We start from the raw sequence: 14848 nt of genomic DNA, 5'->3' as shown, positions 1-14848 counted from the left end.
TATCCAATTGCCTGGCACACAAGAAATATTTTGACAGTTTTAAGTTGGAAACAGATATACATATGCGCACACACACACACACACATACACACTCACACATACATCAGTTTTTCTTAACATAAAATTACATATGAGAAGGAAGGTGTTCCTAGAATAGCATAGTTGTTTACTCTTCTGCTCTTTGCCATCAAGATCAATTTTGGAGAGATTAATGGTATACAGAATGAATAGTTCAAGAGATCCAAACCAATCAATATTTGGTCTGTGGGTGTTGCCTTTTAAACAGGCGTCCCTCTTGTGTTACTTATTTATTTGTTTTTTTCCATGTTAGGTTATCTTCCTGCTGGGGTTTTGATATGACACCAAGAAAAAGCTGCATAAATCTACTCTAAACATAACTTGGAAAACCTTCACTCTCTGCTCCCCCTTCCCTCAACCCCAAGCACATGTAATCTGTAAAGTGCCTGACATTTCCAAATAATCTGCTTCTGTTTTAGGCAACATTGGTCCGGAGCTCTCATATACTGACATCAGTGTGTTCATCTCTTCTGATGGGGGCAACACATGGAGACAGGTAACTGAGAGATTTGGGGACAGGGAAGAGATACTTAGGGCAAATTCTGCCAATATTTCTCTTAACTATGGATTCTCAGGTTCATTGTGACTTTTTGTTTATAAAAAAAAAAAAACAACAACTGAAACAGCAGTTCTGTTTGGTCAATGTAGCTGGAAGAATAGATGGGCAATGGGGTAAAATGGGAAGAGCTGGGCAAGGAATAAGAAGAACTGGGGTTTCCCTGGTTTGTTCATTCTTTCATTCAGCAATAGGTATGGAACAGCTACCAGATGCTAATTACCATTCCTGTGTGAGGTGATACCATCAATAAAATAATTTTGTATCATTAATGTGCCATAGGATCTTGGCAAGCAGGTCTCTTTACCTTTCTAGATCTGTTTCTTTATCTATAAGGTGAAGGGTATAGAATACTAAGACCAGCAAAGCCATGGAAGTCTGTGATGGCTTAAGTAATATGTGGTCCCAACCTTAGTTAGGTATGAGACAGCTTAATAGATATATGACCATATGAAAAATTCAATTTTACAAACATTTTTGTTTGCAGTGCTGTCCAATATAACTTCCAGCAATAAGGAAAATGTTCTGTATATATACTGTCCCTTGTGTTTGTTGCACACTTGAAATGTGGCTAGGTTGACAGAGGAGCTGAATTTTTAATTTTATTTTAATCAATATAAGTCTAAATTGTCTCATGTAGCTACTATATTGGACAACACAGATTTATACAATGTCAACTAGGTGTCAAGTATAAACCTGAGGAGACCATTGAGTACTTTTGAGTCCCTTTTCCCATGGAGCTCAAAATTAAGTAGAGGAAACAGGTCCATAAATAACTGTAGTTTAGATTATGTTATTTTAGTGTCATTATTAGCTTGCAGAGAAATGGGAGGGATTAATTCTACTTGGGCAAACTGGGAAAGACTTCATGAGAAGAGTTGACGTTTTACTAAACCTTAAAGATGAGAAGGTTTCTATCTGAGGAAAGAGGATGAGTATTGAATGTCTTAATGATGAAGATGAAGCAACTATCTGAAATCTATTTGCACAACTTTCTGTTTGGGTCCCTTAGTGAAGATTATTTGGAGAAGGCAATGGCACCCCACTCTAGTACTCTTGCCTGGAAAATCCCATGGATAGAGGAGCCTGGTAGGCTACAGTCCATGAGGTCGCTAAGAGTTGGACATGACTGAGTGAATTCACTTCCACTTTTCCCTTTCATGCACTGGAGAAGGAAATGGCAACCCACTCCAGTATTGTTGCCTGGAGAGTCCCAGGGACGGCGGAGCCTGGTGGGCTGCTGTCTATGGGGTCTCACAGAGTCGGACACAACTGAAGCGACTTAGCAGCAGCAGTGAAGATTATATCACCATCACCAACATCATCATCACCACCCCCATTGCCATCACTTTCACTACTACCATGTATCAAAAAAAAAAAATTACCAAGTGCATACTAGACACAACCCCTATATTAACTACTATAAGGCCTACTCCAAAGAATAAATTAAGATTTCTGCCCACAAGGGAATCAACTAGATGAGGAACAGACACATAAATAAGAACATACTTTCAAAATATAAGATACTCTCTTATAAGTGCCAAATGGGGTAGAAACTGGAATGTAAATTCTTCTGGTTCAGAAATTCACAACAGACAAAATATTGTCCCTGAATACAAGAGCTAGCTCACCTGACCAGGTGGCCACTGCAACATTCCTTCCTTGTGTTGTTACCTCTTTGGTTTCCTTGTCTCTTTTCCCAAACAACTAATCATTCCAGCTTCCACTACAGTGCTGGACAGGGCAAGAGTTAGAAGTGGCCAGAATCATATTTTAGAGAGGATAGTATGAAGAAAAATAACTTCTTTCTTCTCCTCAGTACTGAGAATCTTCTTGTAGTCCTTACTCTCAGACTTTGATCCAGTGCTTCTATTCATGGAGTCCACTTTTGAACTCAGACTGAGAGTCTATGTTTATATCTGGTATATATAAAAACAATAACCTTTAAGTCTTCTGTGCATGAAAGCTCACCATTAGTGTGGACATTTAAAGGCAAATATGAGAAAGAAAGCCAATTGAAAGGTTTAGGCCGGAGAGTCCATTTGCTTTTCTCTATGGAGTTCTCTGAGTCATATTTACAGGGGACACCATTCCTCCTATCCCCGCCTTTTTAACTCTGCTTATATCTTCTTACCCCTTCTAGTATGTCTCACTTAACTCACCATCCCAACCTCTCCATCCAGCTTGTAAGAGCCACCATTAGTGGTTAAGAACTGGAGGAATTCTCTAATTCCACTTTTCTCTAGAAGATCTAGAGGAGAGAACTTGTTCTCTGGTGGTGGAGAAAATGTTTTCTGTCTTAGGTTGAAGACTTAAAAGTCATAAATTGTAGAAGTGTTGCTGTATATGGAGTTAGGTCTGAGCTAAGGCTCTGAGACTTGCATCACGGTAGGTGCTTAGTAAATGCTTATGCAGATGAATGGATGGATCACTGAATAAATCAATGAGTGAGTGGAAGGATTGATAGGTAATGGACAAATGAATGAATCAAAGAATGAGTAACTCTGCATCTCAGGAAGCATGGTGTCCCATTGAACATTTAGCATAAGGATCCCCAAGCACTAAACTTAAGTCTTCATTCAACTAGCATAGAAACTTAGAATGTGGTGGTGAAGTCTGAGAACTCAGTTATCATGTAGACTTTAATGTCTACATGTCTAAAAGGGATTGTCCTTTAAGTTCCTAGAAAGTTTATAACCCTACTATAAGATACATCACCAACTCAATGAACATGAGTTTGAGCAAACTCTGGGAGATGGTGAAGTATAGGAAAGCCTGGTGTGCTGCAGTCCATGGGGTCGTAAAGAGTCTGTCAGACTGAATGAGACACAGACCATTTATAAATGAGCAAATGTCTCATTTGAAAAGATGAGAAAGAGAAAGCTGACTAGCAACACACTCAGATGAAAAAGTTTTTTGAAGCTGTGTTTTCCACTGGTTTATCTAGTTGAGCATGGGTCTTGTTGCCTGAATTTCTTGTGGCACACTCAACAGTACTAGGGGAAAGAACCCTGGAAATGCCATTTGAGTGGATTAGGGACAGTTGACAGTTATTTGTTCTCTGCTAGCCCATTTTTTCATCTATTAAACGGGGATGACATTGCTTGTCAAACTTCTTGATAGGATTGTTGGAAGGCTCAGAATCTAGATGAAACAATATATGTGAAAAACTTTGTAAACTTTCAAGCACCATGCAAATGGAAGGTGTTGCTATGATTGTTGTTGTTGTTGTTCCAGATCTTTGATGAAGAGTACAATGTCTGGTTCCTAGACTGGGGTGGCGCCCTCGTGGCCATGAAACACACACCTCTGCCAATCAGGCATTTGTGGTAAGGACAGCTTCCTACCCTATTAATGAAAAACTTTTCAGTGGAAGATATTGAGACAAGTTGTTATGCATGGTTTTATACCCATTTTACTCATTTCTTCATCCATTTCTTTATCCACCTCTTCATTTAATGTACATTACATCATCCAACTCTTAGGTAACAGGAGTAGACCAGATGATTTAGATAAGGAAGTATAATGAATAGTATTAAAATGCAAACATATTAAATACATTATTCAGCTACACAGCTAGTACCTGGCAGCACCAAATTGGGTTTCTATCATCAATATACTTCTCTTTTTCCTGCTAATTTTCCAGATACTTTAATAAGTACACAGAGTGTTATTACATGGTCTCTGTCCTCTGGGAGATCGTAATCAAGGTAAGGATTTTAGATTGTCCACATATTATCAGAAATCTAAGTAAAGCCTGCACAAGGATGCTGACTCTGTGCATTGCTGGAATCCTGAGGGTGGATGGAGCCCGCACAATTCCAGTGTGTGAGCAGGGGTGGAGGTCTTCATACCACAGGTGGCATGAGGGCCGATCCTTGAAGAAAGAATGCCGGAAGCAGGAGTAGAAGTGATGGGAGGAAAGCCAAGGGATGAGAAAACTCTGACCCAGCCTGGAATTCAGGAGACCTAGGGGGTGCTCTGAAGATTGTGTTTGGTTAGAGTCAAGAAAGTGAGTAAGTAAGGATGGGTAGGATTCAGAAGAACTAAAACACAAGTTTAAGGCATTTGAGTTGAATCTGTAGGTAATTCTTCTAGTACCAAGACCTCTCTCTCTGTGGTAGGAAGAGCTCTCTCTGTTGAGGACTGAGTAAGGCTTACACTTCTAGAGAGGACAGCTTGACTCTTAAGTTCATTAAGTTATTTTTTTTAACCAAGAAAAGTAACATCTCTTAGCCCTTATCATTGTAGTCTAAGCATTGCTATCCAACTTGGGAAAATTATTTAATATTCACTCAGGAAAATGTAACAGGATCAAATGTTGTTTCTCAAAGTCATTAATACAAAGTTTGATATTTCCCTTATTCCATGAAATATTTTTTTTGTTGTTGGGAAAATAAATATTTATAGAGCTCAGAAAAAAAAATAGCTACATTCCTATTGAATTTTCTCTTATAATAGTAATGATAATACTATCCTAATTTGTTCACCTGTTCACTTCAATTTACAAAGATTAAAGATGATTGTTCAAACTAAGTTCTTAAAATTTTTTCCACTTAGATGATGTTGATACTGTCGTCAATGCTACAAATATTTCCCTAAAGTTAGTTACCACCCATGGTGTCTGCTTACTTGCCTAGTAAGCTCTTCTGAATGCCCTTCTCTGAAATAGTCCCTGCAATGGTTAAATGCCAGCCACTGAGTGTATCAGCAGACAACAATGGGACTTAACTCATTCAAGAATTCTCTGCATTCCTCTTTCAAAGCTGAGTGAGTGTTTTGTCAGGGCCCGATAGCAGCAGCAGACCTTATCATCAATATTTCCTTATAAACTTCTTGACTTTGTCTCTGGCTGGCTTATGAGTTGCAAGTTTGTGAAACTCAAATGCAATTTCTTCATCACCAGTAGCTTCTAATTAAGTTACAACCTTCAAGGTAAACAAATAGCTTATTATAAGTGGAAGAAAGGTTAAGTAATCAGTCCATTGTTCTTTTCTGTAGTAGGTCTCAGACTGACATTATTTTGGGAGCACCCACAGATGTATATATATTTGCATAAGAAAAAGACATTGGCCTACCCACTCTCCTGCAAGGGTATAGTGGCTCTCAAATTTGAATAATAGCTATATCACCTTTCAGAAAAAATTGGAGCCATAATTGAAAAGCTGGGGAAACTTTAGCTTAGCTAACAAGGCATGCTGTTTTCTATAAATTGAAATGATAGGTAGCTAGATATGCATGGAGACAAAACAGCATACAGATGAACCCATCCATTTGTGACTGTGTACACTTAGATCCATTGAGATTAGAATTTAAGTGCTATTTCAGGTAAGCTGTCCATCCAGTATTATTAGTATTACCTTTGTACCTTAGAAGCATTAGAGTGAAATAAACAATGGAGCCCCATGGAATGCAATGCTTTAATGAAAACTTATAATAGAGTTACTCATCAGCGGGTAGACAGGGATCCTACTGTTTGCTTAGCCCTGACAAACTGTCAGTGTCTCCTTTCGGTGGAATGTTCTTGGAAACTGAAAACAAAACATCACCTGGCCATTTTTGTTCCTTTGCTCTTCTATAAGTGGTTCCGAGCACTGGTGTTTTTGTTCAGAGAAACATTCACATGAAAACAATAGTTCCAACCAGTATGTGCCTCTGTGAAGTGAAAGTGCATGTGCTGTTCTTAAGGACTTCCATGTAGCTTCATTGCCATAACCTCATGCGTTTGGGATAATGTAAAATGGAGCAATATACCTAACCGAAGGGAGGGACATTGATCATCGATGACCATTATAACTCTATTTCTGTGCTAGAGTATTCAGGGGAGGACTCTGATTGTTGTTGAAAGACTTTGTTCCTTTTAGTGGCTCTCATCTCAGTATGATAAAGTCACCAATGCATGGAGTTAGGAAGGGTCTTGGAGGAGACATAGTGTAACAGATACCTCTCTGACAACTCGTGAGACACCCACCTTACCAGGACAGCACAGAGCTGACCCACTTACAGATGGATTCCCACCTTGTATGTCAGCTTTAGTGGTTAGAAAGTTAGCTTTGTGCTGAACAATAATGAATCTACTTGCAATTCCTATCTGTCAGTCCTTGTTCTGCTGCCCAGACCTATGCAGAGTAAATCTGTTCTAGAAATGGGTGTGAATTTTAGAGTCCTACACTTGGAAAGGACCTAAAGAGATGTCTCTGTCTAGGCTTTCGAAGTTGTGGAAAGTGATCAGATATGCAATTCAAGACTGATTCCACACATTTGTTCATTTATTTCTCACATATTCATTGAGCCTATACTATTTCTCCAGTATTAGTGTAGGGGTTGGCATATGCCAAAGGACGAGACAGAATACTCATTTTTTTTTGTTCAAATATTTAACTTTCCTTTTTAGAACAATTATGAGAATACTAATCTTTTCTACCTTATTCTATCTGTATTTTTTAATTGATATTTTCACGCATCTATCCACATTCTAATTTCATTCACAGACATTACCCGTTTTCTGTAGGCAACAATTATTTTTGTGTGCTGAACTATTTGGATCTTTCTTACTTAAAAAGTTAAAAGGCGATGGTAAATTATTCAGCTCTTATTCTTCTTTCCCTTGGCTTGATTCAATTCATAGAACCTATTTCTAGAACAACTTGTTTCTTAATTTTAACCACATTGATTGTCAGTTTTCTACAATAATTGAAACTGAACATAGTGTTTAGGATCTGGTGAAAGGATAATTTCTTCTCTTATGTATGCTAGCTGTCTGTGAACACACCCTAGACTCACAATGACTTGCTTATAACAAAAGTGATCTTGCTGGAAAATATTGATCTTGTGATTGACAATCACCTAAGTTTTTTTTTTTTTTTTTTTCAGCTTGAGCTTCTCATAAGAGTTATTCTTTTTCCTTTCTCTGGCTATAGGAATCGTTGCTTTTTTTTTTTAAATAAAGTATTCTGCTTTAAGTTGGTCCTATCTTATAAGTGACAGCCAAATCTACATCCCTGGCTTTGATCTCTCTCCAGAAATCTGGATGCATCCATCCAAAGGACTTCTTGACAGTGTTGCAGCATGGAAATCCAAAGCACATCTCACCCTAGGTGGACTGAGCAGAACTAAACAACAGAAAGCTTTGCTTCTCCTATTCTTCCCATTTCCCTACCTCAGTTGCTTAACCCCCCAAATTCATGTAGTCTGTGATTTCTTTCTTTTGTTCAAGCAAAAGCCTGTTGATTTTATCTGTAAAAATATCCTAAAAGTCTTATTGACTTTACCTGTAAGAATAGCCTCAATCTCTCCATCTCTTTCTAAATCCACTATTATAACCTCTGTCCAAGCCCCTTCTCTTATTTGGTCTCTTACAATTACCACACCTCCCTTCCCCCCCCCCCCAACACCCCCTCCGCCCTCACACACACACACTGATTCATCTCCCTACATCCTGTTTGGGCCCTGACAGTCCACTCACCACAAAGGAATAAAAGTTATTTTGTAATGGTTAAATCAGATCCTCTCTCTCTCATTTCAGTTTGGAAGCAAAGTCATTTGTAATCTGCCCCAACCTTATTTTCTTGACTCCATTTCCTCCTATCAATCCCTCTTCCACTAATCTACAACCACCTACTGGCCTTCTATTCTTCATTTCACACCAGATCTGCCCTCCAGAATGGCTCTCACCTTGATCTTTGCATAACAAATTCCTTATTATCATTCAGATCTCAGTTTAAATGTCACCTCCTTCCAGAGGACTTTCTTAAATTTTCAATGCAAAGTAGCTTCACTCTCTAGCATATCACTCTATTTTAACTGTCTTCATGACACTTATTTTTAACATATATTTTTAGCCCATTTAGGTACATGTTGTTTGTCTCCTCAAACTAGAATATAATTCCAGTGAAACTAGGGCATTTCTTGTTCACTGCTGTATCCGTACACATAGGCTACTGCCAGACCAGGCACATAATTAAATATTTTTTGGTGAATTCTATGTTTTATAGTCCTGTCTTGTCACTATTTAGAGGTCAATGGAAACTTTACTCCTATCTCCCGGGAACTGGTGTTCTTATCATTTCAGCTTCCACCTGTAGGCCTAAAAGAATTCCCAGTTCCTTTGTCTTGCCCATTAATGAGCTACGAATTGAAAAGGAAAAGGTGGGTCCTGTGGGGTTACCATTTAATATAGTTACTTCAGAACATTAAAAACTCCTAGTTATCTGAAAGAATAGCTCTCACAGATAGACCCAAATTTCTGATACTCAAGAGATTAACTTTTATAATGTTGTATTTTGTGGATTTTCTTTGGGAGTTTTGGTTTTAATAATTATCTCAGTTTGAGAAATTTGAGTGCTAGAAATGACTGATCTCAGAAAGTCACTTGAATGGCACAAACTTGGGCTTCCTAGTAATACGCAGACCATAAATTATAGTCAGAGCATTCATCCCTCAGCCTGGCTCTGGAGATTGTCTCCTTGTTTATGCTCATATTATATCCTCTATCAGTTCAGTTCAGTTCAGTTCAGTTGCTCAGTCGTGTCCGACTCTTTGCGACCCTATGAATTGCAGCACGCCAGGCCTCTCTGTCCATCACCAACTCCCGGAGTCTACCCAAACCCATGTCCATCGAGTCGGTGATGCCATCCAACCATCTCATCCTCTGTCGTCCCCTTCTCCTCCCGCCCTCAATCCTACCCAGCATTAGGGTCTTTTCCAATGAGTCAACCCTTCTCATGAGGTGCCCAAAGTATTGGAGTTTCAGCTTCAACATCAGACCTTCCAATGAACACCCAGGATTGATCTCTTTTAGGATGGATTGATTGGATCTCCTTGCAGTCCAAGGGACTCTATAGACTTTGGTTATTGTCTATGTTAGCCTTCCCACTTGGATGTTGGTATTTCCTAGTTTTTTTGGCTGATTCTATCCTTCCCTTTAATCCGTGCTTTTGCTCCTTCATGTAGATTCAGTTCATGCAGCATGCTTTTATTTTCCAACAACCTATTTCTCCACCTTGAGCTTAGTTTTTCTTTGGAACTTCCATCTCAGAACTCAGAGCTCAGAAGGCTGAGAACAGTCCCTCTGTTTCTACTTTGTGGTATCTTATCTTCACGTATAAAGTAAAGATGGTTGTCCTCTGCCCTATTAATGGCAGTGATTTGAAGGCTTCTCCTTCCCTGGGATGCTGGTGGCACTCACTGCAATTTTTTTCTGCTGGTGTTAATAACTGACCTTCATCATTAAGGAAACTGAGAATGAGACCAGGACAGAGGCCTTTAATAACCACTTGACTTCTTCCTATCAAGACAATAATTAGTCAATCCAAAGTTGTCAAAATAAACCAGGAGCTAAATAAATATGTTTTTTTTACCTCCTGTACTTATCAGACAGAGTTAACTAGTTAGCGGCCATGACATATTTTGAAGCACCTGTGATTCATTAGGAATCAAACCAAGAGGATACATGGCAGGAAAGGTAAACCCATTCCTAATTATACTCTCACTTTCACTTTTAAAAAGAGAAACTCATTTCCATGAGATGCAGTTCAGATTTGCCCAACTTCTTCTGGTTCCACATCAATGATTATTTAGCCTCAGCCTATTAAAAAAATAAGCCAAGTCCATAAAAGTCGAAATAAGATTGTTAACTGTCATCATCATGCTGTGCATTAGATCTCCAAGAACTCATTCATCTTGCATAACTGAAACTTTGTACCTTTGACCATCTCTCCCTCCTGCCCACTCTCCACTCCCACCCCCTCAGAGACCAGCTTCATTATGACCAACCTTTCACTATATCTCTATCTATCTATCTATCAAAATATCATTTCACACTTTAAATATGTACAATTTTTTAATGTCAAAGATATCTCAGTAAAGTTGTTCAAGAGAAAATAAAAATCAAGACTGATGCTGATAATTTAGGAACAACAGAGGATGACATGGTTGGATGGCATCACCAACTCGATGGACATGAGTTTGAGCAAGCTCCAGGAGTTGGTGATGGACAGGGAAGCCTGGCATGCTGCATTCTGTGGGGTCGCAAAGAGTCGGAAACAACTGAACAACTGAACTGAACTGAAAATTTTTTATGACTGCTGTCTGATTTTGTTTATAAAAGCAGAAATATAAAACTTGTCTCGTGACAGATTAGTTTTTCTAGCTGAGTAAAGATATTGACTTTCTCATTTTTAAGATCAGTTTATTTGGGGAGAGAGAATAAAATAGACACATTTGCAGAGACTGGACTGAGTAGGTTGACTAGTAATGGGGATAGAGATTTGTATCTAGTTCATGGATGTTAGCATAAGTCATGCTTGAAAAGTGACTGGATAGATTAGAAGAGTTTTCTTAATCATTCCTTTTTTTAAATTTATATATTCATTTAACATTTATGTAGTACCATGTGCCAATGTTTCTGCTAATTACTAGGAATGCAGAAATGAATAGTATGGTCTTTGACCTCAAAAGATTACAGTTCAGTGAGAGAGTCAGACATAGGTTTTAAAACTGTATGTAACATCAAGTAAGAAGCATTATAATAAAGGTGATATCAAGTGGGTGGGGGAGGGTCAGACAGTGAACGAAACCTATGTGACCCCTGAATTCACACAATTATAATGTTGAACGAAGGGATTCAAGGTGAGTTAAGAATTCATCACTCAGCACTATGATAGGGGAAGGCCTGAATGTTGTAGGAAAATAGAGTTTCTACAGGTGAACTCAGAGAACTGTGTCTTGTGGAGTCAGAGAAGAATTAAGAACTAACCAGGCCAAAAGGATTGCAGAAAATGAAGCAAGTAAAGCTGCTTTGGGGAAGGAGGAATGTTGAAAAAAGCTTCTCAGAGAAGATGGTCTTTGAACTTTGTCCTCTAGTTAAATCACGCAACAGTTGGGAACTCCATAATATCAAGAAAGGGATATTTTAAGGAATTAGCCACTCAAGATTGCTCAAATCTTCTTCACTAAGCAGCATCCTTTTAAAGAGTTTCAGATGCTGTGTCCACAAAGGGCCAGGCCTTCCTCTTCTCACTGGTCGGAAGATGGAACAGTGTTGCCCAGAATGTCTCAGGCACTCAGTACTTGTCCCTAAAAGCCCCTTAAAGTGGCAGCAGGGAGGGAAAATGATACTTCATCCATTCTGAACAAATAGGAAATTGCTATTTTTGATCTGAAAGACACACACCTCCCTTCCCATAGGGTACACCCCACACTACTCAATTTATCTGTGTCAAAAACTCCAGAGACTGAATTGATTGTGTTGTAAATTGAACCTCAGGTTCCATTCTGAGTACTTGAAAGGAGACACTCCATCCACTAAGCCCTCCTGCCTGGCTTTTTTTTTTTTTTTCCAATTCTAAGATGTTGAAATATTTTTGCAGTTCTTAGGGCTGTCTCTGCCTGGGCCAGGAAATGCCGTTTTGATCAAATCTCATAATAATATAGAGAGATGTTGAAGATTAATGCCTATTGATAATCCAGACTGCCATAAAATGAGATAAGAGGAGAATTTAATAACCTGAAAAACAGTTGTGAAAGAGTGTGGTATTCTCTTCAGCTGTCTCTTCCTTGTACTTGTTTCCAACCCAGGGTGAGTTTTGACGAGGGCCACTCCTGGGACAAGTATGGTTTCACTTCGGTTCCTCTCTTTGTGGACGGGGTCCTGGTGGAGGCAGGCGTGGAGACTCAGATTATGACGTGAGTACTTCTTTGTGGCTGAGAGGAATCCAGGGGCTTGGTTTCTGCTTCCACGGAGGCCGTGGGTTTTCCCCAGGGAGGCTTACACCGGAGCATTTCAGACTCTGGGCCAAAGTTTCCTCATCTGTAAGATGCTCACACCCACCAATTCAAACGGCTACTGACGGGATTAGAGAAGCTGGGCTTCTAACAGAAAAGTTAAGTTTTCTCATAGAATTACAGTATTGTAACAAATTTCCATTTATCCAAAACCCAAGCAAACAGAAAACTTAAGGCTTCAGGTGTGTTTTCTCTTTCCAAAACAGCCCAGTAAAGGACTAAGGACGGGGACAGAGGGAATAAAACAGCCAACTTACTGAAAACAGGGACTGTTTGAAGGGAACCTCCTGGAGTCTGTGAGACACATACACACACAGTTACTGTTGTTCCACTTCAGATTCATTTGCTGTGAAAAATTTTCCATAGTCCTTTACAGTGAGAATAGATGGTGGGGATATATATCTGAAAGCTATATAAAGCCCCAAAGTACTTTCTGAATATTAAAGAAGATAACTTTATGTTTTCTAAAAATATATCAAAATCTAATTCTCAAAAAATGGATGACCCACGTGTGTTTGTGTGCACTTGTGTATATAGAGGAGTGTGGGGGAATAGTTATGGTAACACTTCACCAGTAATACCAAACTGCACCTCACCTCACCTCCCCCACTCCCAAGAGACTGGAATACTTTACACTTTAATTATTCGCTGGACACAATGAAGGGAGTCTTCTGAGCAAGATTAGGGGGAATTTGCTGTACTGTGGGGTTGTCACAGAAAGGCTTACAGAGTGCTTCTGGACTGGTTTGGGGGAAGGTTGTCTTTTTACTCTAAGAGACACTGCTGTTCTTTTAAGCATTAATTTCTTTATAGATTGAATCAGTATTCCCAAAGAGACTGATGAGCTTTGAGGAGGAGGCAAATGACTAATTCCTATGCTTTAATTTTCCCTGAGAGTGATGTTAAAAAATTATTTATAACTGTGGATATGGAGTTTCGATCAAATGTTATAATCTAGCCCCAGACTGGACCACTTTTACCATGTTCCTCACCTCCACTTCCATCCTCATATCCAGAGAGTTGTCCAGCCACTACTCTGAGCTTTCAGAAATACAGAAAGAACCCAGCCATGATGGAAAATGGTGCACAAATTTGGGAAAGCAAGTAAACAAAACAAATGGACAAAAGTCCAGTCCTAAGAAATTCAGCAGAAACACTACAAAGGGGTTTCTTGTCTATAGGATTTGTCTACAGCAAGAGTCTTATAGGATTCTCAATGTCCTCATTATTTAAAAAATGTTCATAACAGAAAATTTGGTGCCACAGTATTTCTTTAAAATTATTTGAAACAAATGTAGCAAAGAGCGATTTTAAATTACCTTTAACTCTCTCTGAATTTTCCAAATTGCCTGTACAGACTTCTCTCAAACTTTAAGGATTTGTGAAATGTGTCTTTTAAAGCCTTAACACTCATTTTTGAGCATGTGGTTTGTGTTTGGCACATAGGCCCTATGGTTGGAAAGTGAAAGACATGATGTCAGACCCTATGAGGAACTACTATAAATCTTCCCAGTGGATATATTTTGTTTGTAACTGGTGTCCTTATGTGCAAACCTTTGCCATGACAGGACTTCTCTGGACAGTTCTGTTGTACAGTGTGAGGATTTCCTGTAGAATTTGTTACTCAGGACGTACAGCTTTAATTTGAGTTTTTTCCAGCAATTTCTTTTCATTCTCCTAAAATATCCTCTAAAACAGATATCTTACCATCTAAATTTCTGATTAAACTTTCTATGATAACAAGTGAACTCTGTGGGTAAGCTGGTGAGTCACTTGATTAATTAAGAGTTAACAATATTGTATGCAAGTTTAGCTGTTCAAGCCATAGACAGTATTTAAGATATAGATGTTATTAATGCTTAGCATCTAAAGCTTCATCATTTGGTGAATACATAGCAATGATGTATTGCATAAACACAAGGATTAAATATTCAAAGACACTATCGTAATACAAATTTTATTTCTAAAATATAAATGATTTGAGAAATACATAGATATATTTGTATAGTGAATATATATGTGCAAGTATTTTTGTATATAGACATATGCACACATATACATGTACACATAGATACACATGTATATATGGAGAGATTTAGACAACAGAGATACACAAATGAGAGAGAAATTCCAAGGATCTAGGATTGTGGCAAAACCTTCATAAAGTTATACTACTAAAAAACTAGTGGTACCTTTCTGCCAGATACTCTTATTGATGAGCAAATCAAGAAGAAACCCCTGTCCTTGTGGACTTTGCATACTTGTGCATTAAATAAATATGACACAAATGACTGTCATGTTATGCAGAATACTCTGCCAAGAGATTAAAATATTTTTGTAGGAACTCCAGGAAGCATATCACAAAATACTAGGAATACCGCCTTCTTTTTTCTTAAGCTGACTTTTCCAAATTATTTCCCATACTTTACT

General features: G+C 38.5%; 1 protein-coding gene across 5 annotated transcripts in view; it reads left to right on the top strand.

The window, feature by feature from the left end:
- The window catches only part of SORCS3 (sortilin related VPS10 domain containing receptor 3), a 626056-nt gene that overhangs the window by 527661 nt on the left and 83547 nt on the right, over nucleotides 1–14848 (top strand). For all 5 annotated transcript variants that reach the window (XM_081543145.1, XM_081543168.1, XM_081543160.1 and 2 more), the window contains 3 exons: nucleotides 498–574; nucleotides 3872–3963; nucleotides 12212–12319. In XM_081543145.1, coding sequence (XP_081399271.1) covers nucleotides 498–574; nucleotides 3872–3963; nucleotides 12212–12319 — 277 coding nt within the window. The remainder of the gene's footprint in view (nucleotides 1–497; nucleotides 575–3871; nucleotides 3964–12211; nucleotides 12320–14848) is intronic.

The sequence above is a fragment of the Giraffa tippelskirchi genome, chromosome 2, assembly GCF_054371585.1.
Source record: "Giraffa tippelskirchi isolate mGirTip1 chromosome 2, T2T-mGirTip1v1.2.pri, whole genome shotgun sequence".
Lineage (NCBI taxonomy): Eukaryota > Metazoa > Chordata > Mammalia > Artiodactyla > Giraffidae > Giraffa > Giraffa tippelskirchi.
This window is presented reverse-complemented; position numbering and strand designations above follow the sequence as displayed.